General features: G+C 50.5%; 3 protein-coding genes across 6 annotated transcripts in view; 2 read left to right on the top strand and 1 right to left on the bottom strand.

Annotated features, from left to right (window-relative positions):
• The first annotated feature begins 534 nt into the window (after window positions 1-534).
• Window positions 535-11,545, top strand: VARS2 (valyl-tRNA synthetase 2, mitochondrial). Of its 3 annotated transcripts, XM_015062741.3 has the most exons (29): window positions 535-882; window positions 1,022-1,103; window positions 1,220-1,320; window positions 1,625-1,746; window positions 1,866-1,932; window positions 2,035-2,132; window positions 2,841-2,922; window positions 3,097-3,216; window positions 3,496-3,607; window positions 4,227-4,315; window positions 4,831-4,921; window positions 5,155-5,282; window positions 5,423-5,526; window positions 6,259-6,340; window positions 6,657-6,733; window positions 6,814-6,889; window positions 7,176-7,281; window positions 7,481-7,551; window positions 7,682-7,807; window positions 8,029-8,133; window positions 8,275-8,343; window positions 8,469-8,547; window positions 8,669-8,796; window positions 8,916-9,068; window positions 9,443-9,649; window positions 10,351-10,462; window positions 10,621-10,796; window positions 10,968-11,096; window positions 11,191-11,545. In XM_015062741.3, the coding sequence occupies exons 1-29, from the start codon at window positions 682-684 to the stop codon at window positions 11,284-11,286; spliced, it is 3,189 nt and encodes a 1,062-aa protein (XP_014918227.1). In that variant the 5' UTR covers window positions 535-681; the 3' UTR covers window positions 11,287-11,545. The 3 variants fall into 3 exon arrangements, with proteins under 3 accessions (XP_014918227.1, XP_026908645.1, XP_014918228.1); XM_027052844.2 differs by lacking the exons at window positions 1,022-1,103; window positions 1,220-1,320 and having other exon boundaries at window positions 536-882; XM_015062742.3 differs by lacking the exons at window positions 535-882; window positions 1,022-1,103; window positions 1,220-1,320 and having other exon boundaries at window positions 1,625-1,738.
• On the bottom strand, window positions 10,002-15,839 carry SFTA2 (surfactant associated 2). 2 transcript variants are annotated; one of them, XM_027052848.2, is made up of 4 exons: window positions 15,543-15,839; window positions 15,215-15,303; window positions 14,141-14,238; window positions 10,002-10,490 (listed from the first exon to the last, which is right to left on the bottom strand). In XM_027052848.2, exons 1-4 carry the CDS (start codon window positions 15,601-15,603, stop codon window positions 10,442-10,444), a joined length of 297 nt encoding a protein of 98 aa, XP_026908649.1. In that variant the 5' UTR covers window positions 15,604-15,839; the 3' UTR covers window positions 10,002-10,441. The 2 variants fall into 2 exon arrangements, with proteins under 2 accessions (XP_026908649.1, XP_014918237.1); XM_015062751.3 differs by lacking the exons at window positions 10,002-10,490; window positions 14,141-14,238 and adding an exon at window positions 14,589-15,065 and having other exon boundaries at window positions 15,543-15,781.
• The window catches only part of MUCL3 (mucin like 3), a 21,538-nt gene continuing 9,406 nt past the window's right edge, over window positions 13,780-25,911 (top strand). Inside the window, exons 1-3 of the mRNA XM_053223393.1 lie at window positions 13,780-14,481; window positions 17,329-17,446; window positions 18,065-24,445. Coding sequence (XP_053079368.1) covers window positions 24,364-24,445 — 82 coding nt within the window. The 5' untranslated portion in view covers window positions 13,780-14,481; window positions 17,329-17,446; window positions 18,065-24,363. The remainder of the gene's footprint in view (window positions 14,482-17,328; window positions 17,447-18,064; window positions 24,446-25,911) is intronic.

Genomic DNA, 25,911 nt, shown 5'->3' with positions numbered 1-25,911 from the left:
GGCGCCTCCCCGCGTGGCTTTTCGTTTATCCTCCTTGGACCTGCACCTTACAGCGCTGGCAGCCCACCTGACCGCGGGAAAGCGAATGGGCCCGAGTAGGCTACAGCGCATGCGCCGGGCGTGGCCCCGCCTCCCTGCACCGCACGGCTCGCGGGTCGCATTCCGGGGCGGATTCGCTGGTTTCCCTCAGCCTTCCATGCTGTGGCGGCTTGCCGGGTGAGCGCGCGCTAGAGCGGCTTGGTCGGGGTGGATGGCTCAGCGCTGTAGAGATCCACGCGCTGCGACGGGCAGGAAAGCCGGGCAGAGCAGGGCCGGGGGCAGTGGGGGCGTTGTTTGGGCAGGCCGAGATGGCAATGATGAGACTCCGCTGGCTCTCGGGCACCCTGATGTGGACAATCTCCCAGAATCCTTGAGTCCTTTCCCCGCCCCGTGCGGTCATTCACCGTCGCGGATACACAGGTTGAGGGCAACAAACTCCGACACCATGCACTCTAGTCCTAACGGGGGAAGCGTCGTGGGGGGGGGGGGTGGGGGGGAGGGAGAAGATAGAAAGCAGGCCAGTGCTAGTAGAAGGCAGGGAATAAGGAAGACGGTGTGACACCCCACGCCCACCCACCCACGTATCCTCCTAATGTGCTCTGTCTGTCTGGAACAGATCTTGGCCCTTTCCAAGCGCTCCTGATGCCTCATATGCCTCTGGCTTCTTTTCGATCACCACTCTGGGGGCTGAGGCCGTCACAGGTCTTCCCCAGGTCGTATCCCCTCTCTACCCAGTCAAAGCCCCATGGATCCTCCCTCTCCCGGAGAAATCATGAAGCCAAGAAGAAGCGCCAGCGAGAAAAGCAGGCGGCGCTGGAGGCTGGGGTAGCCCGGAAGAGCAAGGTTAGGGGTCAGATAGCTTGTTCTTGGTTTTTTGAGAAAACTTCGGAGGGGGCTGGAGGAGAGACTGGTTGGATTCCAGATACCTGGGGTATACTGGAAATTGTTTCCCCGCATCCCCACTTTTGGTCATTCTCTCCAGTCACCTGCAGAATCCAGTAAGTCCTGGACTCCTAAGGAGGTGGTGGTGTATGAAATTCCCACAGAACGCGGTGAAAAGAAAGGTAACTAGGGAACTTGAAGGTCTTTTCTCCCACATTTTTGTTGCCCATTTGGTCTGCTGAAATGCAGCCTGGGAACAAAGTTCAGGAGTTAGTGGAGCTCTCCTCTGCTGCTGCAGATGTCTCCCGGGTCCTGCCTCCTGCATACAGCCCTCGATATGTTGAGGCTGCCTGGTACTCTTGGTGGGTGCGAGAGGGCTTCTTCAAACCAGAATATCAGGTTAGTACCTGGAAGAGAGGGGTACTAAATGGTCCCTAGCACAGAATGGCCATTGAGCTTGGGCACAGCTGAGTGTTAGAGTCTGGAGCTTACAGCTAGCCATATTGCAGAACCTGCTTAATAAAACAGAGAACTTGTCTTCTGCTCCTGGTGACCAAAGCGTTTTCTTGGCAGGTTTTCCCCTTTCCTATAATTTGCTGGACTATTTTTCCTGCAGTTCTTCCTGCCTCAGAGGCACCAGAGGGTGCTGTTCCCCCAGGTAACATCCAGTCGTCTTTTGCCCTTTGACTTTTCTGTTTTCTAGACCAGGCTGCCCCAGGCCACAGGGGAGACGTTTTCCATGTGTATCCCACCTCCCAATGTCACTGGCTCCCTACATATTGGACATGCACTGACAGTGGCCATACAGGATGCCCTGGTGCGCTGGTGAGAGGGGAATGGGGCTGCTTATGGTCTTGGAGGGGAAGGAGGAAGTGTGCTAGTGTGCAGGGAGTGAGAGTAAATATGGAGGCTCGGGGGTTCCCGTGAGGGTATTTGTTTTGCAGGCACCGGATGTGTGGGGATGAGGTGCTGTGGGTCCCAGGCTCAGATCATGCGGGAATTGCTACACAAGTATGAATTTTGCCACTTTTCCCTTTTCTTGGGTGAAGGAGAGTTGTTCTCCTTTTAAAATGACCTGATTCTCTGTTCATTTGCCTCCTTTTCTTACTGTAGGCTGTGGTGGAGAAGCACCTTTGGAAGGAGCAAGGAGTGAGGAGACATGAGCTGAGCCGGAAAGACTTCCTTAGGGAGGTGTGGAAGTGGAAGGAGGAGTGAGTACGGTGGGTGGAGTTTGCCCCCCCACCTCCCTGCACATGGAGGGTTTGGGTCCTTGCTTCTGAGTCACTCTCCCTAACCTGATGGGCTCTTTGCATCCAGCCCTAAATTCCCTCAGAGAGGGAAGCCCTGGATTCCTTTAGCATTCAGTGGGGTCTCTAAGCGTTGTGTGTGTATTACATACTTGAAAATGCATGAATTTGTGTGTGTGGGTATATATGTATATTGTTTCTGCACTTACCCCATTTTTTCTAGCCTAGATTTCCTCGTCTCTTTTACTTACCTATCCCTGCCTTCCATCTACTTGAAATTACCCTCATTCTTATAGGTGTCTGTTATCACAAACCATTTTCTCTGTAAAGCTTCTTTGGGTTTTTCCCAAATTGTCTGCCCCCTCCTCTGTTACTGCAGAACTTTATTTCCCTCCCTCCCTCCCTTCTTTCCTTCCTATTCTGTACCCAACATGGGTCTTGAACTCATGACCTTGAGATCAAGGGTCACATGCTTTACCAGCTGAGCCAGTCAGGCACCCCGGAACTTTATACTTCTTTTAATGCCATAGAAGACCCATACTGAGTTTGTGTGCGTGTCTCCATTAGCTTCTAGAGACTAAATCAATGCCATACATTGCTGGGAGTGTCACTGGGCCAGTACATAGTTGGTGCTCAGGACAAGTTTGCTGACAAAAATCTCTCTGGGCACAGGAAAGGTGGAGAGATCTGTGAGCAGCTCCAAGCTCTGGGGGCCTCCCTGGACTGGGACCGAGAGTGTTTCACTATGGATGCTGTGAGTGCTCCATGCCTTGATCCCTGTGGGTGTTGAGGAGGTGTCTAGAGATATGTGCAGGCAGGTGGGATGTTGTGTGTGTTGGGGGTAGCAGGGTGGGAATGCCTGGGTCTCTGAGTGGGGTGATGGGCTGAGAATGGGCTGTTAGATATGGACACTGAGATCATCCCCTAGGGCTCCTCAGTGGCCGTGACTGAAGCTTTTGTGCGACTCTATGAGGCAGGGTTGTTGTATCGGAACCAGCAGCTTGTCAACTGGTCCTGTGCTTTAAGATCAGCCATCTCGGATATCGAGGTGAGGCAGAGGAGGAGAAGCAGGTCTGTGAGAGCTCCTAGGGATGATGGAAATGCCTGTGTCAAGGGGGTGTTGTGAGAATTAAATGAGAATTCATGGAAGGTGTTCAGCACAATACCCAGTGCGGTGTAAGTGCTCGGTGAATATTTTTGAACTATGACTGAATTAGGGGAGGGGGAGGTGGCTCCTGAATCCTCTGAATTCTTTAGTTGGGCCGCAGGGCAGGCTGGTGAGTGGAGGAGAGGCTGCTCTCCAGCCCTGCTGCTGTGACTCTTCCAGGTGGAGAGCCGGCCCCTGCCTGGCCGCACAGAACTTCGTCTGCCTGGCTGCCCCATCCCTGTGTCTTTTGGCCTCCTTGTTTCTGTGGCCTTCCCTGTGGATGGAGAGCCTGGTAAGGGTAGTCCTCAGAGAGGTTGTCTGCTTATCATAACTGCTTTCTTGAGCACATGTGGGGTTGGTGGGAGGGAGCCCACCAGCCTGTTTCCTACATGGCCTGGTGGGAGGTGCATAGGGAACCTTGGTAGTGTTGGTGTTCTTGTAGGCATTTATTCTGGGTCTTCTGGGCCATGTAAGAAAAGTGCACATGGGCACTGCCCTTTGGAAGCTTGACCTAATTCCACAGGAGGCTGTTACCCCTTCTCTTTCTCAGAGAAAGAGAAGAAAGATTAGCTGGAATAGACAGAGGAAGTTTCTCAACGAGTGATTAGGGCACTGAGAACCCCCAGTGTTCTCTAGCACCAAGTAAGGATTCTAGTTGCTTTTGTTAATGCTCTACCTGTTTGTTCCATGCAAGTTAAGGAGAAATTCCTTAGCACCAGATAGCCTCCTGGGCTTCTGGTCATGAGCTTACATGGAAACCCCAGGCTCCTAATTTCCTCTAGTTATACCTGGGGGTCTGTTCAATCATGACTGCTTCCTGTCCCCTCCCTTTTCTGGTTCTCCTGGCTTTAGTTACAGGAGTGAGAGACCAGGGCAATGACCAGCATTAAGTGCTTGAATTTTGTCTTCAGACACAGAGATTGTAGTAGGAACCACAAGGCCAGAGACATTGCCTGGAGACGTGGCTGTGGCTGTTCATCCTGATGACTCCCGATACACAGTAATACACATTGTGCTTTCTGCCAGCTGACTTTCCTACACATAGCTTTCTCTTCCCTTCCTGTTTGATGGTAACTCCTTTCCTTTGATTTCCTTTTCCTAAGACTTGTCTCGTTTCCACTCTCCAGTGTCTCTGACTCTGTGCCTTTCTTTTCTTGATGTCCTACTTAGTCTCTAGCTTAGCAGTTGACAAATTATTGCCTGTGGGCCAAACCCATCCTACTGCCTGTTTTTGTATATCCGCACTTGCATGTTTTATGTATTACCTGCAACTGAGTATTATTACCTAACTGCGCTGCATTGGCAAAGCAGAGTAAATGTGCAGAGACCAAATTTGCCTTGTGGCCTGCAAAGCCTACAATAAACTCTGGCCCCATGAGAAAAAGTTTAGTGACCACTGCTCTAGCTCTTTACCTTCTGGTTTTCACCCTCTTATTCCCAGAGTTTTTTACATTCAGCCCAGACCTTTGCACCCCACACGTGTGCCTGGCCTTGATCTCGCTCTCTTCCTTTCAGCATCTGCATGGGCGACAGCTTCGTCACCCCTTGACTGGGCAGCTTCTCCCCCTCGTCACAGACTCTGCTGTTCAGCCACACATGGGCACAGGTGGGTGGAGGCCACGGGAGGGAGAGCAGGCTGGGGATTCTGGAGGAGTGGGGAAGCATCAGGAAGAGGAAGAAAGGAAGGGAGGGAAAGCCTTTTCTGGGGTAGTCTCAGTGGGGAGTGGGACAAAAAGGAGGCATGGACAGAGAAGAGAAAAGAGAGATGGGGGTGTGGGCGACAATGAAATCTCTGGAAAAGGTCAGGGGTCAGTGTTCATGGTGGTTCTGTACCCCCAGGGGCGGTGAAGGTGACTCCAGCACATAGTCTTGCTGATGCTGAGCTGGGAGCCCGACATGGCTTGAGCCCTCTGAGTGTCATTGCAGAGGATGGGACCATGACTTCCCTCTGTGGGGATTGGCTACAGGTGGTACTGGCCTCAGTGTTACCCCATCCTTTGGGAGCACCCTCTGCCTTTCCTCAATCCTCCCTCTCACACTTTCCTCAATCCTTCCTCTCACACACACTTAGTGGCCTTTAACCTTTACTGTTACCATTTTTCCCCAGGGTCTTCACCGATTTGTGGCCCGGGAAAAGATTATGTCTGCACTGAGGGAGCGGGGCCTGTTCCGGGGCCTTCAGAACCACCCTATGGTGCTTCCTATTTGCAGGTAACCCCATTTTAACCCTTTTACTTAGGACTTTTCTGGGAAGGGGGTGGATGAAGCTAATAGTGCAATAGGATGGACTCCATACCGCTTGCAAGGGAACAGAAGCTCTGTGTCAGTTTTTTTTTTTTTTTTTTAATTTTTTTGGTTTATTTATTTTTTTGAGAGAGAGAGAGAGAGAGAGATAGGGAAAGTGTGAGTGAGGAGGGGCAGAGAGAGAGGGAGACACAGAATCTGAAGCAGGCTCCAGGCTCTAAGCTGTCAGCACAGAGCCTGATGTGAGGATCGAACTTAACATGATGATATCATGATCTGAGCCGAAGTTGGTTGCTTAACCGACTGAGCCACCCAGGTGCCCCTGTGTCAGTTTTTTTTTTTTTTTTTAAATTTTTTTTATGTTTATTTATTTTTGACAGAGAGACAGAGAGAGAGAGAGAGAGAGAGAATGAGTGGGGGAGGGGCAGGGGGAGACAGAGAGACACAGAATCTGAAACAGGCTCTGAGCTGTTAGCACAGAGCCTGACACGGGGCTCTAACTCACTGACCGTGAGATCATGACCTGAGCCCAAGTCGGATGCTCAATCGACTGAGCCACCCAGGTGCCCCTCCCCTGTGTCAGTTTTATTTGCTGCTGTATTCTCAGGTCTGAGGGCCTGGCATGTAGTATGTACTATGTCCCAGTGGGGAAAGGCACAGGGCCTGAGGAGCAGCCGACTCACCCTGCCTCTTTCTCAGCCGTTCTGGGGACGTGGTAGAATACCTACTGAAGAGCCAGTGGTTTGTCCGCTGCCGGGAGATGGGGGATCGAGCTGCCCAGGTAAGGCTGCAGGGTGAGGAAGGAATGGGAATTCCCTGAAAATTGGAATGAAAAAACAGAAGCTGGGGCCCTCCTGCCCCACAGACCTCTGGCCCTGGCATTTGAGAGGAGAGCTGTGGGGATGGAGGTAGGGAGGCCCAGAACGGGCTGGCGCACATTCCAGTCAAACCCCAAATTTTCTCAGGAGGCTCTGGAGGTCTTTTATGAGTAATAGCACCACCTCAGAGGACGCTTGTCTCATCTCAGGAGGGGTGCTGGTGTAGGAAGCATTATCTAAGCTTTTTTAGAAGCATTATCTAAGGGCCTTTTTCTCCAGGCTGTGGAGTCAGGAGCTCTGGAGCTCAGTCCCTCCTTCCACCAGAAAAACTGGCAGCACTGGTTTTCCCACATTGGGTAAGGGTAAGGGACTCTATGGAGGTGGGGTGGGGCGATGCCCTGGTTATGCTGAGAAATCACTGGCGTCCTCTTGGCAGAGACTGGTGTATCTCCCGGCAGCTGTGGTGGGGCCATCAGATTCCCGCCTACCTGGTTGTAGAGGAGCAAACGAAGGTTGGTAGGAGGAAGGGGACGGGGAGGGCTGGGCACGGCGGAAAGAGAAATAGCCATAGCACAAGCATCAGAGACTTTGAGCACCCGTCCCAACCCCCTGCCTTTCTAGAGCTTCATGGTCTTAGTCATGTAACCCACTGCAGGATCAGAGCGCCTGAGCGGGCACTTCATCTCATTGCCGGAGGGGGTCGGCCATCCCTAGACCACATGGGAGAACACGAAAGTTGGTGATGTTTCACACTGGCAGAACTTCCTTGTTCTCCCCCACCCCTTACTTTTTCTGTAGGGTGACAGGGAGGACTGTTGGGTGGTTGGGAGGACAGAGGCCGAGGCCAGAAAAATAGCTTCAGAGCTGACAGGGAGACCAGCGGCAGAGCTGATCCTGCAGAGGGGTGAGTGTCTGTGTTGTGGAGGGCAGGGGAGAGCGTCTGGGCCTTTGGGGGGGCAGATACTGAGGTGGAGGAGGTGGGGTTAGGAAAGTTGGGAATGGGGCAGAGTGCCATGGTCTCTGTGGGTGGGGTTGGGCTGGAAAGGTACACAGTTGTGGGCTGGAGGTTCCAGTTGTCCCCCATTCCCTGTTCTGTTTCCCAGACCCTGATGTCCTGGACACATGGTTCTCTTCAGCTCTTTTCCCCTTTGCTGCCCTGGGCTGGCCCCAAGAGGTGAGGCGAGGTGAGGGGAGGAGAGTGAAGGTGGGGATGATGAAGTAGACACTTGGCCTTCCAGAGAGCCTCAAGGAGAGCTGCAAGAACAGAGCTTGGGCCTCTCACTGCTTAATCTTTTTCCTCCTAGACCCCAGACCTCACTCGTTTCTACCCCCTGTCACTTTTGGAAACTGGTAGTGACCTTCTGTTCTTCTGGGTGGGCCGCATGGTCATGTTGGGGACCCAGCTCACAGGGCAGCTCCCCTTCAGCAAGGTAACAGCACTTCAGTGCTGAGCCCCTCTTGTGGACTCCCCAGTCTTCCCTAAATCTTGTTCTCTGTTCTAGTCCCTAATGAAGTATTTTCTGTGGTCCCAATTCCTTTTTCCTGATTCTCTTCCTACCCTAACCCCTGTTGCATGGAGGCCAGAGATTTCCTGGGCACTTCCGGGGAAAGGCTCCCTTAGCCCCTCTGCTGACTCCCTCCATGTTCCCAGGTGCTTCTTCATCCCATGGTTCGGGACAGGCAGGGCCGGAAAATGAGCAAGTCCCTAGGGAATGTGTTGGACCCACGAGACATCATCAGTGGGGTGGAGCTGCAGGTCAGGATGAAATTTGGCAAGGGATGGGTTTGTGGGAGAGAAGAACGGAGCCTGTGGAGAGGACCCGGCTGGGAGGGAGAGTGGGTGGGGCCCTTGTAGCAGCAGGGTCTTTGACCAAGGCTGGTGAATTACCCATCTCAGGTGCTGCAGGAAAAGCTGAGGGATGGGAACTTGGACTCTACAGAGCTGGCGATCGCGGCTGCAGCACAGGTGAGTCACCAACGTCCACTTCATCTCGGCCTCTAGCTCGAGGCCTCTGGTTTTCTTCACAGCCCAGGTTTCTGATCCTGCAGCTGCGTAGGCATCTGCCACTCCTCTTCTCCCTCTGGTTGTAGAGAAAGGACTTCCCTCATGGGATCCCTGAGTGTGGGACAGATGCCCTAAGATTCACCTTGTGCTCCCATGGGGCCTTAGGTAAGCCTGGGCAAGGGAGGGGTCCGGGCTGTAGGCACCCTTGTAGAGGGTGGGGCAGGGTCAAGGATTCCCTGTGCTGCTGCCACCCAGGTGTACCCTCCCCCTCTTCCTATTCCTCTAGGGGGCGACTTGCACCTGTCTGTCTCCGAAGTCCTGAGTTCCCGGCATTTCTGCAACAAAATCTGGAATGCCCTGCGCTTTATCCTTAATGCCTTAGGGGAGAAATTTGTGCCCCAGCCTGCAGAAGAGGTAAGAGAGAGGCTTGGGATGCAGAATCATCAGGTCTCTGGGGGCTGAAGATGGCATTTGGAGCGAAAGGACACAGGGGAGTCGAGTCATCCCATCCTGAAGCCCTTTGCTGCCCGCAGCTTTCCCCTTCATCGCCCATGGATGCCTGGATCCTGAGCCGTCTTGCCCATACTGCCCGGGAGTGTGGGCGAGGCTTCCTTGCCCAAGAGCTCTCACTTGTCACCCATGCCCTGCACCACTTCTGGCTCCATAACCTCTGTGATGTCTACTTGGTGAGTAGACTGGGGTCATGGCGTGGCATTCCACTCCTGTTACCTGCTTCCTGTTCGCCTTGAGATCCAATTCCCTGGCAAAGGGCTCTGCCTCTTTTTGATAGGCCGAGAACTCAGTGCTTTTCTTCTGAAACTGTGCAAACCACACTGACAATTTTATACACCTCCCCACAGTCCTGAGAATCCCTGCGCTAGATTTCTACATCTCAGTTGCTCCAGAGTGTGTTCTGGGACAGCCGACGGGGTCCAAGATGCCCTGTGCTCCTGCCCATGTTCACCCACAGCACTCTTCACTGTCAGGGCAGTGAGTGTGTAGAGAAAGGACACAGATAATGGCCTGGGCCTGTTCCCTGACCCTCTGGCTCCCTCCCCAGGAGGCTGTGAAGCCGGTGCTGTTGCACTCGCCCCGTCCCCAAGGCCCCCCTCAGGTCCTGTTCTCCTGTGCTGACATCGGTCTCCGCCTCCTCGCCCCACTGATGCCCTTCCTGGCTGAAGAGCTCTGGCAGAGGCTGCCCCCCAGGCCTGGAGGCTCCTCTGCCCCTAGCATCTCTGTTGCCCCCTACCCCACTGCCTGCAGCTTGGTGAGTACGCATCCCTGATGTCTGGGTATGGGACCACTGGTGAAGGGCTAGGGAGCAGTCTTCTCAAAGGGTTTGCTGCTGTAGGGTCCTCAACAATCGTGATTTGTACTTTAGTGTAGAGTCTTTAGGAGGATGGGTTGTTCTCACAGGTCTGTGTTGGGGGCAGTATTAGCCCCATAGACAAGAGCAGAACTTTGTCCCTAGACTGACCATGCCTCAGTTCTCCATCTTTAAACCAGGGGTAGTAATAGTTAATAGCATGGTTGTGATGAGAACTAGATGAGAACTAATAGGATGGTCCCCAAATTACTGTTTTAAGCTTTAATAATTTCAGAAGGAAAAATACTACAGACTCACCCAAAAAATAATTTTAAAGTTTAATTATTTAAATTTCTTTATGCTTATTTGGTTTTGTGAGTTTTCAATGATACGGTTTAAATTCCAACTTACTTTTGGTTGTTTGGTATATTTGACCAGAACAATTAACAGACATCAACACAAACATCAACTAAGACGTCCTTAGATGGTACCCCAGGTTTTGCTGGGTTCTGTTCCTTGAGGTGGTGAATTTTGTGTGTAGTGGAGAGGAGAGAGTATGTTGCCCTTAGCAGATCAGGGTGGTCAGGTGGAGAGTAGAGCCAGGAGAGCTGATATCAAGTCTCCCAGGGGCCTGCTTATCAGCTCTGGGTCTTCATCTCCAGGAACACTGGCACCAGCCAGAGCTGGAACAGTGCTTCTCCCGGGTCCAAGAGGCCGTGCAGGCACTGAGGGCTCTCCGAGCCACATACCAGCTCACAAAGGCCCGGCCCCGAGGTGAGATGGGTCCTGGGCTCCTGAGTCCCTGCAGAAAGAAGGGGTTGGTGGAGGAGTGGGGAGAGCCTGGAGGGTAGAGCCCAGAGTTAGGAGGTGCAGGATGGGGAGGGAAGCAGGATCTCATGCTTTGACACTGACGGTTTCCCTTTCCTCCTCAGTGCTGTTGCAGAGCTCAGAGCCTGAAGAGCAAGGCCTCTTCGAGGCCTTTCTGGAACCTCTAGGCACCCTGGGCCACTGTGGGGCTGTGGGCTTCTTACCCCCAGGTGTACTGGCTCCCTCTGGCTGGGCCCAGGCTCCACTCAATGATACCATTCAGGTGTACATGGAGCTGCAGGTGCTTAGAGGAGATTGGAGGGGGAAGGGAGGGATTGAAAAGGATGTTGGGAGGAGGGCAAATGGTAGGTTCTGTAAAAGTGAGAAGGGCTTCTGAGAATGGGGTGGAGACAGGTACTGGATAGGCCGCAGATGTTACAAAGAAGGCTGAGCCTTCTCTGTTCTTCCACAGGGGCTTGTGGACCCCCAGACCCATCTATCTCTGCTAGCTGCCCGAAGACACAAGTTGCAAAAGCAGCTTGATGGCCTCATGGCCTGGACCCCATCAGAGGGGGAGACGGAGACTAAAAGGCAGCAGAGGGTGAGGCTGGAGGAAGCCTGATTCCCTGTGGGAATGTGGGCTGGAGGGGATGGGCCTTATATCTGGATCCTCACCTGCTTCTCTTCTCGGCTAGCTTTCTTCCCTCGAGTTGGAATTGTCGAAGCTGGACAAGGCGGCCTCTCACCTCCGGCAGCTGATGGATGCATGTCCTAGCCCCAGAGAGCTCTGAGCTCCAGCTCACTATATGGTGGTTTTCTTCTCTTCCCGATCTGCTTTTGAGGAAAGACAGAATCTAGCAGCTGTCAAGCATGATGGAGATTCTGAGACCTTGTGGCTCACTTCCCATATTTCGTAAATAAGGAAACCGATTGGTTTGGTCAGTGTCACTGGGTGTCCTCAAGATGCTCACATTCCTGCCCAGCCTCCCTCTTATTCAGTCCTACCTGGAAGTTTAGGAATGAGATAAACTTGGTCTTTTTATTCCTCTTTCTCCTAGTGGTGACTTTCTTGCCTTTCAATTGTTCCCTGAGGCTTTGGTCTAGGAAAAGAGGGGGGCTGCCTCTTACCCTGGGGCTAAGCCTGGGGCTCTGGGCTGCAGTGGGAGTGTGCATGCTGGCGGTGTCTGCCTTATTGGAAGAAAGAGGAGCGTCCTGCTAAGGCCTGGGTACTGTGACTCGGGTTCCACCTACTTCTTGGAATTACTGACAGTGTCCTGGCTCCTACAGGTCATTTCTCCTCACCAAATGGAAGGTACCCCGCTCCTTGGCTTTATCCTGGGGTGGGGTGTGCTAAGAGGAGCAGGTACTTCCTCTGGGCCTGAGGGGCTGCAAGGCACGCTGGGGCTTGAATGCTGCCCCTGTTCTGTGTATCTGATACCAGACTGCCAGGGACATCTTGACCAACCTCCAACAGATGTACATCCCCACTGATGCAGACACCCACTGATCCACCCTAAACACCTTGTGTCATCTCCGTGGAATTCAGGGACCTGCCTCTTACATGCCCAAGTTATATTCTGTCTAGCAGCTCTGAGGCTATTACTTATGGTAGGCCTATCATGGTCTGTAGCTTCCATGGTGCATTTAATCCTCCTGAGAACCTTAGGAAGTGGGTGTTGGCTCCATTTTGGAAATGAAGAAATGTGCTCGGAGAATAAAAGTAACTTGTCCAAAGTATCAACTGGGATTCAACCCAGTACATAGGTGCAGGTTCATTTTGGCTGCTCTAACCAAGCATCAAATATAATGGTGGGTTAGGCAAGGTGGACATTTCTTTTGCTGAGCAGGGGCAGTTCAGAGTTCTGTAATAAAGGAGGCCCACACCCCATTTAATCTTATTTCCTGCCATTCTGATACACTGTTTCCAACTCTAGGTCTAAGATCTGCTCCACCCTATCCCCACCCCCATCCTACCCAGAGAGAGGAGGGAGAGGAGGGGTTGGGCAGCTTCCTTTCTGTCTTCCCCCAGTTCAAATATTTCTATATGCTGGGAACTATTCTGGACCCTTGGATTCATCAATGACTGAAACAAAGGTCTTTGTTTACTTTAATTCTAGCAAGGAGAGTCAAAAGGAACACATGTAAATAAAGTAAACTATACACTATGTCTGAAAGTCATAAATGCTATGGGGAAAAAAGGGTAGAATAAGGCAATGTGGAAAGGGACAGATTGTAGTATTAAATGGGTCAGGGTAGAACTCACTATGAAAGTGAGATTTAAGCAAGGACTTGTAGGAGGTGCAGGAATTAGCCAAGTGGATGCCTGGGAGAAGAGTGTTCCAGGTAGAGGGAAGAGCCAGAGCAAAACTAAGATGGGAGCATATCCTGAGTGCTCAAAGAGCAGCAAGGAGGCCAGTGTTGGGGGGAAGAGTAGGAGATAAAGTCCATTGTGGGGTAGGGAGTCAGGAAAGCTCAAGGCAGATCATCTAGGGCTGTGCTGTCCAAAATGGTTGCCATTTAACGAATACAAAGTTAAGTACAACTAAACATTCCGTTCCACAGTCACACTAGCTACATTTCAAGTGTTTGATAGCCACATGTGGCTAGTGGCTACCATATTGGTCAGTGTAGGTTCTAAAACATTTCCATCATGGAAAGTTTATTGGAAAGCACTGGTCTATGACCTGTAGGCTACTGGAAGGACTTTGTTTTCTTCCCTCAAATAAAAGTGCCTCTCCTTTCAGAGATGTCATCAGGAAGTTGTATACTGCCTTTCTCCTTGTAGCTGTTGCCATTCCTAGCTGACAGGCTGGGAAATACGATGAGCTGTGTGCTAAGCTAAATGTAAGTGAGCCATGTGCTCAGCTAGAATTTACGTGATTACCCAAAAGGAGAAGAACGGCAATTAGGTGTGTTCAATCCCAAAGCATTCTTTTCCCTGTACTGCTCTGTCGAGTCTTGGAAGAGAGTTTTTTTTGAGGAAAGAATCTGGAAATCACAGCCTGGTGATCCCAGGCCCTGAGATGTAGGAATCAGGTTGAGAGGCAGTTAGCTGTTTGCTCCTTGGAAATTCAGACATCCAGTTCCCCAACTTGGGTAGGGCCTACACACCTGACCCATGAGTGTCACCTGCACCTAGTGCAGGCAAAGAACAAGTCATGGAACACTGGGGCCCTTTTTAGCTCCCAGCTACCTCTCTTCCAGGTTGCTGATCCCAGGATAGTTGTAAAGGAAAATAGAGGAATTTTGTTTTGGAAGTTTTTTGTTTCATTTCCCACTTGCAATTCCCCCCTCATCTTCAGGGATGCTCTATTTGGAGCCGTTGCCTTCTCCTCCCTCCAAGGAAGTCAGCCTCTAATTTCCCATGGTGGTGATACTGGGTAGGTGGGGAGTATGGTAGGTAGGGGAGAGGACTGTGGAGAACAGGAAACAGTCACATCAGTACCCCCAAATGGTCAAGTTTGAGCTGCATGATTGCATTTTGAGAAAGCTGGTAAGAAGTCAAGATCATCTTGGGTGAGGAGACAGAGGAGTGCCTGCCTCAAGAAAATCAGAAGGAAGACCTTGGACCCTTGAGGGGACTAGGACTTCTATGTCAGGACCATGGTTGAATTTTAACAATCCCTACTACTCAGGCTCACTTACCTGCCCATGTACCCTACGTAGCTTCTCCATGTAATGCTCACAACAGTCCAAGCGTCAGGTACTATCATTCCCACTTTGCAGGTGAAGAAATGGAGGCTCTGAGAGATAAGAAATTTACCCAGGACTCAAGCGTGGGCCTGTGGGACTGTATGTCCTCACAGCCAGCACAAGCTTTGCTAGCACCCACCCTCCCCACCACTCACACCTGGCTGGCCAGATATCCTCTCACAGGTGGAACCTCTCATCTATCGCTGGAGCTGCCTCCCAAGCAAAGAAGGATGAAATGAAAATCTTGCTTAAGTCAAGGCATTTGTCTGGTGTCCACTGCTAATGGACCTAAAGTGAGTAATTTACCCTCTGTAAGCCTCAGTGTTCATCTGTAAAATTGGACAGTGACACTTATTCTACATTCAAGATCACTGCAAGCATTGAAATGGGAAAGCATCAAGTCTGGAACAAAGTAGGAATTCAGTACATTTCTTGCCTTTATTCCTAGGTATTCTGAAGATCTCAGCTTGAAGTGTGTATTCACGCACATGCATGTATAAGTGTGGTGCGTGGGTCCTCAAACAGTTAACTTCCCAGATTCTTTCTAGGCCTTTCACACTGGTGTTGAGGGAGAGGGTGTCCATCCCGGAACCCCTCTGCTTAATAAGGGGGAGAGTCAGAGAGTTTGGTGTCCAATTCTATTTTCCTGCCAGCTCTCTGTTCACAAACCCACAAAGGCAAGTCATTGAATTCATCATATTTACTGCAACTCGGCAGGGTTTAGGGCATCTTTCCTGTACCTTGGTGGTCAAATGCCTGGGCCAAGGGAGGACACAGGTTTCGACTGTTCTCAGACTTTGCAGATGGCACGGTGTGGGGATCCTGCATGATGGAGGGTGACATTGGTCCCAGGTGGGAGGTGGAGGAGGAAGCAGAGCTGGGGAAGAGAAAGGGTTAGAGGGAAGGGTGTAAGATGGCTCTCACTCACCCCTTGGAGATGGCCAGACCCCAGCAGAGAGGCCCACACTGACTCAGAAACACACTCAAAGTTCACACAGCCTCACATTTCCCCTCCCAAAGAACTACCTTTTCGAGCAATTCCAGGAAGCTGGAATCATAGGAGAAATTTGCTAGAAGGGAGTCCTTCAGCTTCAGCTGCAAAATCATTCTTGGCCCTAGGGATCAAAAAATACAGCTTAATGTCCAATTATTAGGGCTATATTCCTTCAGAGATGCGGGCACCCCTGCCTCCCCCACCCCAAGTTGCTCTTCCCTGACAATGCCCTTCAGGACCCACTCGATGCAGGGGTTCAGCCCCAGACCTCTGGAAGCTCAGGACTGGATGCCTCTCTTACTCCCCTCTTTGGCCTCTTCCTGCCATGAGCACCCAGGCATCAAGCCCTCCAGCCCTCACCTGTTCCCTGTGAGCTGCTCAGGAGTGTCAGGAAGAGGAAGAAGGGCAGCCTGGCCCCCATTGTGGCCACCTCACTTCTTGCTTCTCTGATGGACAGAAGAGATGTCTGAAGCCCCAGCTAGCTTCTCCTTACCAGGCCTGCCTTTCTATACTCCACTCAATCCTTAGCATAAGTGTTTGGGTGGGAAATGGGAGAGGGAAGCTGGGTAACTGGATTTTCCAGTTCTCCCAGTATGGCTTTGAGGACCCAGAAGAGGGCCATTCACTGGGCTGTTGGGGAAAATAGAAGGTGGTCCCCTTTCCTCAATCCTGTGCCCCACCCCTTCCCTATGTCTGGAGGCTTTGATGGGGATGGTGCCCAGTTCTACAGAGAGGGAAGTTAAGGAGGTGTCCCTCCTGCAGGTGTCTGGGCCCCACCTAAGCCTGGGCCTCTACTTGTTCTTTAGGGATTAATTATTAACAGCAATTAATTTCCATCATTCATGCCACCAAAGGGCTCAGGAATGTGGGCCCAAAAGGGAGGGGTAGATTACACCAAGTTTCTTCCCAAACCCAGGTATCCTACTCCCCCAGGCACACTGGCTTTCTGTGAGAAATCTGGGTAAAGGGGGAACTTTCATCCTTGAATGTTTTGTATTAGTTGTTCTAAAACATCCTATATACTCAGTTGGAGACATGAGTTTCATCAAATACTCTCCCACCCCCTGCCTTATGCACTCATCCTTACACACAGGCACTCCAAAAAGCAAAAACAAGGACAGATGTATAGAGAATGTTTGGAGCCCATCTAGTTTACCACCTTTCATTACAAATTAGCAGACCAACGCCCAGAGAGGGCATATGACTCATTAAGGCCACACAGCAAGCCAATAGCAGAGAGATTAGAAACCATCCCTCATTATGCCAGACACAGGGACAAGCTCAACAGATTGACACACTAGTCACATAAGCCCCCTGGAACACACAAAAGCACATGCCCTTTGTCTTCCTATTTGCTTTCCTATGTATTATCTCCCTTCTCCCTTAGAAACCAGTGGGCCCAAGCACAGAGGGATGGAAGCAGTGAGAGCAATGGGCCGAGTCAGGGAGAGAAGCCAAAAGCAAAAGCAAAAGACATTCAGGTTTGGACATCCAAGGGCTCTTGGGCTTCTGTGGGAGAGCAGGAAGATAAGAATGGAAAGAATAAGTGGACAGAAAGATGAGCAGGCACAGGAGGTATGAGAAAGGGTAGAAAGCAGGAGCATAGAGAGATGCTTTGGGCATCTGAGTCTTCTTAAGAGGAGAGCAGAGGCACCCTTATGTCTTTCCCAGCTGGTGCCCCCAACTCTACATAGTCATGCTAGGAACATTAGAACTACTATTTCCTTTAATGCTTGTAATGACCCATTGAAGTAGGTAGTAGATCACCCCATTTTAGGGATGAAGAAACTAAGACTTAGGTCACATGACTTGCTTGAGCTTGCACAGGTTGGGAGTAGTGGATTCAGAACAGTCTGGCTTCAGAGCTAGGTTCTGAACCTCTGCATTGCACTGTTCTTGAACATGATGCATGTCTTCCTTGGTGCTCCTTTTCTCCCTTGGCCCTTCTCTGCCAAAAGAATGGAAAACTTTGTGGGCTCCAGTCAGCTAGGTGAGAGATGGCTCAGGTGTTTACCCTGCCCTGAGGTCTCCCAAGGGTCAGATGCAAGCCCCAGGCCTTGCCATTCTACACCTTCATCCAGCTCCCAAATTCTGTTTCCCCAGGGACCTGTGTATCTATCCTCACCCCCAATGGTTGTGCTTCTAGGAGGAAGAGGACCTTGGGATTGGACACCTGGGCCTCCTTCCTTTGCAAAAGGTCTGAGCTAGAGATGGACTTGGGACTGAAAGATTGGTCCCAAGTCTGGGAAGAGCCTGAGAGCCAGGTAGGGGAATCCTCAGCCTCTCACTCACTCTCCCCCACCACCCAATGTTTCCTGGGATCAGGTTGGGAGAGGACAATCCCTTGGGGACAGCTTGGTGACCTCTCCCTGGAGATGGAGATCCTGGGGTTGGTGGAAATACTAACATACCTGGCTCTCCTGAGACTTATAATCAGCCTCAGAGCCTTTATTTATTTTTTTTATTTTAATTGTATTTTTTAATTTGAGAGGAGGGGAGAGGGACAGTGGGAGAGAGAGAGACAGAGAGAGAGAGAGAGAGAGAGAGAGAGAGAGAGAGAGAGAGAGAATCTGAAGCAGGCTCCACACTTAAGCGGAGAGGTCGATCCCACGATCCTGGAACCATGACCTGAGCCAAAATCAAGAGTCGGATGCTCAACTCACTGAGCACCTCAGGTGATGCAAGCCTCAGAGCCTTTAAAGAGCAGGGGAAATAGATATGGAAAGGCACACACCATCAGGCACCATGGACGCACCTGGGTGCTATTCCTGGCCCTGCAGGAACACCAACCTCTGAAAAGGGTTGTTGGGGTAAAGAGGTGGCCTTTGGAGTTGGCCAACTCTTCTAATCCCATCACTTCATTTTTCTTCTTCCAACAATAGCTCAGCTGACCTCATCAGGAAACAGCATCTGGAGGCATACTGACAACCTCTGAGAGTCCCTCAGGTTCTGGAGATACCTCTGTCAGTCTCCCCACCGTCTCTGCCAGTCTCCTATTTCTGAGGATATCTCTCTGTTGGTCTCCCCACTGTCTCTGCTGGTATCCCTACCATCTCTGCCAATCTCCCTACCATCTCTGAGAAGATCTCTGTCAGTCTCCCCACCATGTCTACCAGTCTCACCACTGTCTCTGGGTAGAACTCTGCCGATCTCTGCACGTTCTTTGCAAGTTTCTCAACAGTTTCTTCACCTTCTGGGAGTTTTCCAAATAGTTCTCAGATTTCAGCTACAACCATTTCTGGGAGCACTACAGTAACATTCTCGGTGTTGCTAGGTGATATTTCTATTTCTCAATCTATCTCTAGAGGGCTTTTTAGCTTGGCCTGTGGCTCTGGGCGGGGGCTTCCTGTACTCAGCCACGTGTAAGTCAACAGTTCCCCAAAATCTCATTGGAGCAGTGCCCTGGGCTTGGTGGCTATACAAAGCACCCCCTCCAACCCCACCCCTGCTTTTCAATTCATAAACTTTTTCTCTTGTAGTTAGTGTCTTTTGTATCCTACCTAAGACTTTTTTTTGGCCTACTTTAAAGTCATAAACATATTCTCTTATGCATGCTTCTGGAAGCTTTCTTATTTGGGCTTTGAAATTTAAGCCTATGATTTGTCTTCGATTAATTTCTGTGTATGGAGTAAGGTAGAGGTCGGTTCATTTTCTCCCTGTATGGATAACCAGTTGCCTCAGAGCCATTTATTTCAAAGACCCTCCCTCTCTGCCCACCATTGAGTTGTGTGAGTATCTTTATCAAAAGGCCGGTGAGCATATACATGTGGGTCTATTTCTGGACTCTATTCTGTTCCTCTTTTTTTTTTTTTAAGTTTATTTCTTTCTTTTGAGAGAGAGGAAGAGTGTGGGAGTTTACATGTGCACATGAGTGGGGGAGGGGCAGAGAGAGAGAGAGAGAGAGAGAGAGAGAGAGAGAGAGAGAGAGAATCCCAAGAAGGCTCTTTGCTGTCAGTGCAGAGCCTGATGTGGGGTTCAAACCCACAAACTGTGAGATCATGACCTGAGCTGAAACCAAGAGTTGGACACTTAACCAACTGAGCCACCCAGGCACCCCTATTCTGTTCTTCTGTGTCTATTTTTAGGTCAGTGCCATAGTACTTAATGACCTCAGCTTTGTAGCAAGTTTCAAGATCTGGTAGTTTAAGTCTTCTACTTTTGTTTTGTTTTGAGATTTCTCAGCCATTCTCAGTCTTCATTTTCATAGAATTAGCTCATCTATTTATACCAACAACTCGCTAGGATTTTTATTTTATTTTTAATGTTTATTTATTTTTGAGAGAGAGAGAGAGACAGAGCGTGAGCAGGGGAAGGGCAGAGAGAGAGAGGGAGAAACAGAATCTGAAGCAGGCTCTAGGCTCTGAGCTGTCAGCACAGAGCAAAATTCAGGACTCAAACTCAAGAACAACGAGATCATGACCTGAGCAAATTTTAGACGCTGAACAAACTGAGCCACCCAGGTGCCCCTATAAGTCGCTAGGATTTTGATTGAGAGAACACTGAATGTAATTTCTGCTTCTGCTCTCACTTCTGATCTCTTCTGGCCATTTTTTCTCTCTTCCCTTCTAGGATCTGCATCCCTCACGACAGCCCCTGGAACGGCTCCCATTGGGTCTGGCCTTCCACATAGCTAGCATGGCTGTCTCAGGAGGCTCCACTCCCATAATGGCTGGAGTGGCCACCACATGCCCCGAGCTCAGAATCCTGACCAGTAAGGCGCTCTTATTTGCATTGGGCCATTTACCAGTAAAGATGATGGTTGGGCCCATTCTCTCTTACTCTTCTGCAGCCAGCTCTGGCTCCTGGAGGGGAGTACAGGCATTCATTAGTGCCTGATTTCAACTGTGTTTTGAGTATGTCTGATGATGTTTCCAGTTCTTAACGGGGTTTCGGTGCTCCCTTGAGCTTCTGGTCACACCAATAGCCAGATGTCTGTTACCTGATTGCTTCCTTGAAAAGTTTTCAACTTCCTTTCTCATGGCTTTGATCTTTCTGGTGTAAGAAACATCCCCTCCAAGGATCCTGTTCCCCTTCCTCCCTCTTTTTCCTTCTCCTCTCCCTTCCATTCCCAGCAGGGATGGCATGGGCAGCTTCCCCCCCCCCCCACCCAGTCCCCAGTAGCTAAAGGCAGGAAATTAAGGGAGGAAAGACAGGGGAGCAGGCTCAGGCCACTTTCCCAGTGGGAAAGACTGGGGTTCAGAAGAAGGAGAGAGGCCCACCTGGGCATCCTCATAGTAGAGACATTGCAGAGTGAGATATATATGACAACAGAGCTGGAGATATGGAGGAAGGTTCAGAAAGATGGAAAGATGTGGATGTCAGTGATGTGGATGTCAGTACCTGTCAGTGACCAAGTAGGGATGGGGAGTTGGGGCCACCAAAAGAGAGAATGGGGAGTGCTGGAGGCTGACCAGATCAGGGAGACACTAAATTCAGCTCTATCCAGGCAGTGAAGACTGTGTGGAGTCACATTAGCCTGGGTGTTGAATCCTAGCCCCACCAATATAGCTGTGTGATCTTGTGCAAATTACTTAACCTCTCTGTGTCCAGATTTCTCATTAATAATAACTAATACTTAAATAGCACTTATTATGTGCAAGGGGCTGTACATACATACCTATGTACCTGTGATATAGATAATATTATTACCCCTCATTTTATAGATGAGTGCTGGATAAAATGAGAATGATAGGTCAAAAGGCTGTTGGAGAATGAAATGAGCTATACATGTAAAGCCCTTAGCTGCTTGGCATTAATGCTCAATATTCCCCTTATTCATCGTTACTATCATTTCACTTGAAGAGGGATGCTGAGAACCTGAGTTGTCAAGGAGAGGGAGCAGCCCATGGGGAGAGCTGAGGGCTGGGAGCACATTCCTGGGGCCCTCAGTTGACCCACCCTCTCCATGGTCTCTCAGGCCTGCCAGTTCTGGAAGGAGATGAGTGTGGAGTGTGGTAGTGGCTCTGTGACCCCTTATGACTGCCACCATAGGGACACCAGCCACTACCCTGTCAAATGAAGGGGTGGGGCCGGGATGGTAGAGTATCCCTCTCCCTTCAACCTTCCTTCTTCCTCTCCAAAACAGACTCATTCTCAGACTCAGCCTTCCCATTCAGTTAGCTGGGACCATTTCCTGCGGGTGGATTCCTGGGGCCACCAGCCCATCCAGGTCTCCTTCACCAACAGTATAAGGGGATCAGTCACCAAGTAGGAGGCTGAGGTTCTGGTCTGGGTCCTGCCACCAGCCTGCCATTTGGACCTAACTTCTCTGAAGCAGTTTTCTCAGCTGCAGAAGGAAGGACCAGGGCTAGCTGGTCTCCAGGAGTCTTCTAGCCTTCATGAAGTCTAGGTCTGGGCAGTTGGAACCTTTGTCCTTCACCCTTTCTTCCCATTCCCACCCTCTTCCTTAGAGAGCCTCACTAGCTAGGGATACTTTGGACATCCCATGTGCAGGATGGGGAAGCTCTCCCTTCACAGCTCCTTCCATATGGAGCCCCTTTGGGCTGGCTCCTGGCCCTCCCAACACCTCCAGTCCTCTCACTTTGAGACAGGCGAGGAGTCTTGCTCTGTGATGCCTCCTTAGACCACTCTGAGTGGATGAAGGACACAATTCTTGCTAAATAAAACACCACCCCCTCCACTTGTCTCCTAGTCATTGTGTATTTGTCAAAGCACATGTGCTTTGCCATTATGCAGGTACCGACCAAGTCTGGTCTCCTGCTTACCAGGTGTGTGACCTTGGGCAAGTCACTTCCCTAATCTGAGACTGTTTATTCTCATCGGTAAAATGAAGCTAACGTTGCTAATCTCATAGGTTATAAGAAGGTAAGGTGTTTAGCATATTCTTTGGCACATAGAAATGCTCAAACGTTAGAAATTAGTAGGATTATTTTGTGACTAACCCCTCAGCCTCTAACTCAGACACAACAACCTCTACTCACACTAAGAGATCAACCTGAGCCTCTACTTACCCCCTAGTTTCTCTAACCCAGATGCATGGGTCGTCTGGAGGAAGTTGTAGCTAAAAGAGAAGGGCGGATGTTTATTTATGCAACTAAAGCAGAGATTGTGAATCTCAGCACCACTGAAATATTGGGCTGGAGAGTTCTTTGTTGCGGGTTGGGGGCTGTCCTGAGCATTGTGTATTATGTTGAATAGTACCTCTGGCCTCTATCCACTAGAGGCTAGTGACACCCCTTCCAAGTTGTGACAAGAATATCTCTAGGGACACCTGGGTGGCTGAGTTGGCTGAGCATCCGACTCTTGATTTTGGCTCAGGTCATGATCCCAGGGTTGTGGGATCAAGCCCCATGTCAGGCTCCACGCTTAGCATGGAGCCTTCTTGAGATATTCTCTCTCTCTCTCTCTCTCTCTCTCTTTCACTCGGTCCCTCTCACTCCCACTCTCTCTCTCTAAAATAAAATTAAAAAACAAAAAAAAAAGAATACCTTTGGACTTTCCCAAATGTTTGCTGGGGGAGCAAAACTGTCCCTCTCTGTTGAGAACCACTCTCCTAGAGGCCTAGGTTCCTGGGGGAGAGGGTGGGGCTGGGGACTAATGGAAAAGGGAGTTGTTAGTCACTCTGGGTCCAGATGGAGCTACAGGGGAAGGCCTGCTGCTGCCTTAGTTCCTCCATCTTTCAGGGTGCTCCCTTTCAGGGAGGCAGGCCACCCAGTTCTAAGTAATCAGTCTTTGGCCTGACTCCATGGAGCCTCATTAATTTCCCATTAATTACATTAATGAGAAGTTGGCCTGTTCCCTTCTCACTCATTCCAGCCCTGCCTAGGGCTTAGGGACAAGTCACACCAAGTAATGAGAACAATTCATATGTTCTCCCAAAATGTCTCTTTGGTCCTCCCATGAGCCCCACTGCCCTGAGCCCCTGGCTTCTTGACCTTTAGATCTTGACCCCCTCCACTCCTTCTGCCTGCTCCACTTCCCCCAGAAAGGCAGCAGACGGTCCAGACACCCACTCTGTATAGCCGAGTAGTAAGTGCCTACTGATTGTCTACTGTGTGCCAGACACTACCTCAGGTGACGGGGAAAGCAGCAGTGGTCAAGACAAAGACCTTGCCTGCAGGGTGCTTACTTTCCATGAGAGGAGACACACTGTGAACAAATCAAGTGAGCCATAAAGAGGTGGTGACTTGGACACCTGGATGCATGACTTTCTCCTTGGCCCCAGTAGTCTGTCCCCCACAACTCCAGCCCCAGGTACTGCCACTTGGAAGTCCAGTGAATGAATTTTGACAGTCTTCTGAACTAATGCTTGCTCTAGGCAAGGAATCAGGAGGAGGGAAAGAGGAAGACTCCAGGAGATTCTAGAAGTGAGATGTCTGCATTTCTATATAGGGGTGATAGGGGCTTGGAGGCAAGTGATGGCTGCTGGGCTGATGTGGGAGAGGAGGGAAGGGGTGGGCTGAAGGCAGAGCCCCTGTACACCAAGCATCTCTACCAAAGAACTCAGCCTCCATTCCCATCTGTGTCCCTGGTGAGGTGTGTGATGTTGGGTCCTGGGCTTCTGTATCAGTCTTGTAGCTTGTCTCTGTCACTGTCCCCACTGTATCCACATCTTGTGTCATCTCTGGACATCTGGAAGCACCTGTCTCTGCAGTAGTGGACCATGTGAGGTCTTTCCGCTTCTTTGCTCTTTCACCTGATACTCATGGATGACTCCACCCATAGCAAAAAGAGTGACCATGTGTGAATAAGGGGTGTGGAAAACAGGGCTGACGCGAGAGAAGTGGAAGGGCAAATGTGAAGCTGGAGAACCAGAATGTGAATCTCCTCCCAGAACCTGAGCACCCAATCACCCCCCCCCCATCTGCCTCACCCATCAGAGCCCAGTCCTTTTAGAACCCAGCAATATGCTCCCTATCTCCTCAGAGCCCTGGAGGCTGCCCCCACCCAGTCCCCTCTCCCTCTGCTGGGGCTGGGTCAGGAGTCTGCCCATTCTGTATTCCTTTTCCCAGATCCCACCCATTCAGCAGGCGCCCAGGTGCTTGGCTCTGTGACACAGCAGTTGCGGTCTCCTGTTATCAGGGCACCCTTGTGGGGTGGGGCTGTTCCATTTGCTTAAGGTTGAGACCTGGGGGGCCCCAGCCCTCATGACGTCAAACATGGATCCATTTAAGCTGAGAGGACCCCAGCCCATGGTCCCAAGCAGCTGTCCAACTCCAACATGGCCCAGCCAGCCCACTGCATCCGCTCCACCTTTGGCCTCCACTGCTGCCTCATCTTCCTTTTAGCTTCTCAGGAGGCAGGTAAGATGCCTTCAGAGGCAAAGGGGTTACCATAACACAAGGAGACAGAAGACAAAGAGGAATTGTTTCTTAGCATTTGTAGGGTTGAATGACCAATCATAGAAATGAATAGCAGGTGAATGTGTGGTGGGAAGGGATGTGGGTATAGGGTTGTTGCATACAGTTGCCTAGGGTGTTCACTGCTTAAGGTTACTGTCTAAAGAGCAGGTAGGAGATGAAATCCAGCCTGTGCTCTGCTTCTCAAGACATAGCCTGCAAAGCTGCACCCACACACAGAGGGGCTGTTTCCAGTTTACATAAAGACACTGTACAGGCCAGCAGTCTTGGGTAGACAGCAGTGGGGCCTGACATTCGCTGAGCATCTGTTATGTTCAAGGAACTCACATGTGCTCACAGTACTTCATCTCATTTCATCTCCTCAAATCTCCTGAGATGGTTCATATTGCACTTTATAGAGAGGAGAGCATGATGCAGAGGAAGTGAAGGGACTCGTCCAAAGTCATGAAGTTAGAGGGTGGCAAGCAGGGATTCTGCCATTCCACATTGCCTGCTGCCCTCATGGGCCCGAGGTGCATTTCTCTCCCAAGAGCCCTGTTCTATGCCAATCTTGGTTCTATTCTGGACTCTGGCCCATTTAGTTAGTGAGGGCTTTCCTACATTTATAAGCTTAGAAGAATGCCATCTGGCCAATACCAGTAGATGACGCGTACCAGGCATTTACTATGTGCTAGGCATTGTTCTAGGCACTTTGTTCACATTTACTTATTTGATCCTCATAGCAACTCGATAAGGTGTGCATGATTTTGTCCCCATTCTACAGTTGGGAAACATTCCAGAGCTTCAGTGAGAAAAAGTATGTGGAAAAGTTTAATAAGCACAACAGAACCTACAAGTTAAAGTGAAATCACCAAATTAGTTCACTTAGTTAAGAAATAGTTCTGTGACTGACCCCAGGGAGCGGAGAGGTGAAACACAGGAGAAGTCTGGAGGGGACCTGGGTGATTCAAAGGAGGGTCTTCACAAGGTAGACACACACAAATAAATTCAGAGAGACGCAATGTGCTGGATAGGGTCATCCATGGCAACGATGTTGATGATTGCAAACCAGGACCCAGAAAGTTGTGAATCTGGATGCTGCAGACAGTATTTAGGGTAGGGCAGGCAGCAGCTTCTTCTTCTAATGGTATTTGACAGAGGGTGATATTGGAGGAAATTTCTCCTTCCTTGAGCTCAGGTCATGTTGGGGCCAGTGGGGATGGGAGCGAGGGGAACAAGTGGATGGTGGCTGGCAGGGGCAGGAGCTGAGGAATCTTCGAGCTGCCTCTGCTAGGCCTCAGCAGTGCATTCTGTTTGTGCTCTGACTTGTACCTCTCTCCCTATCTCAATGGTCTGGGGACAGAGGCACCAGAGCTGTCCTCAGCCTCCCAATCCTGGGTCTCTTCTCTCCTCCTTCCTGTCATGCTGCT

The sequence above is a fragment of the Acinonyx jubatus genome, chromosome B2, assembly GCF_027475565.1.
Source record: "Acinonyx jubatus isolate Ajub_Pintada_27869175 chromosome B2, VMU_Ajub_asm_v1.0, whole genome shotgun sequence".
NCBI classification, from domain to species: Eukaryota; Metazoa; Chordata; class Mammalia; order Carnivora; family Felidae; genus Acinonyx; species Acinonyx jubatus.
This window is presented reverse-complemented; position numbering and strand designations above follow the sequence as displayed.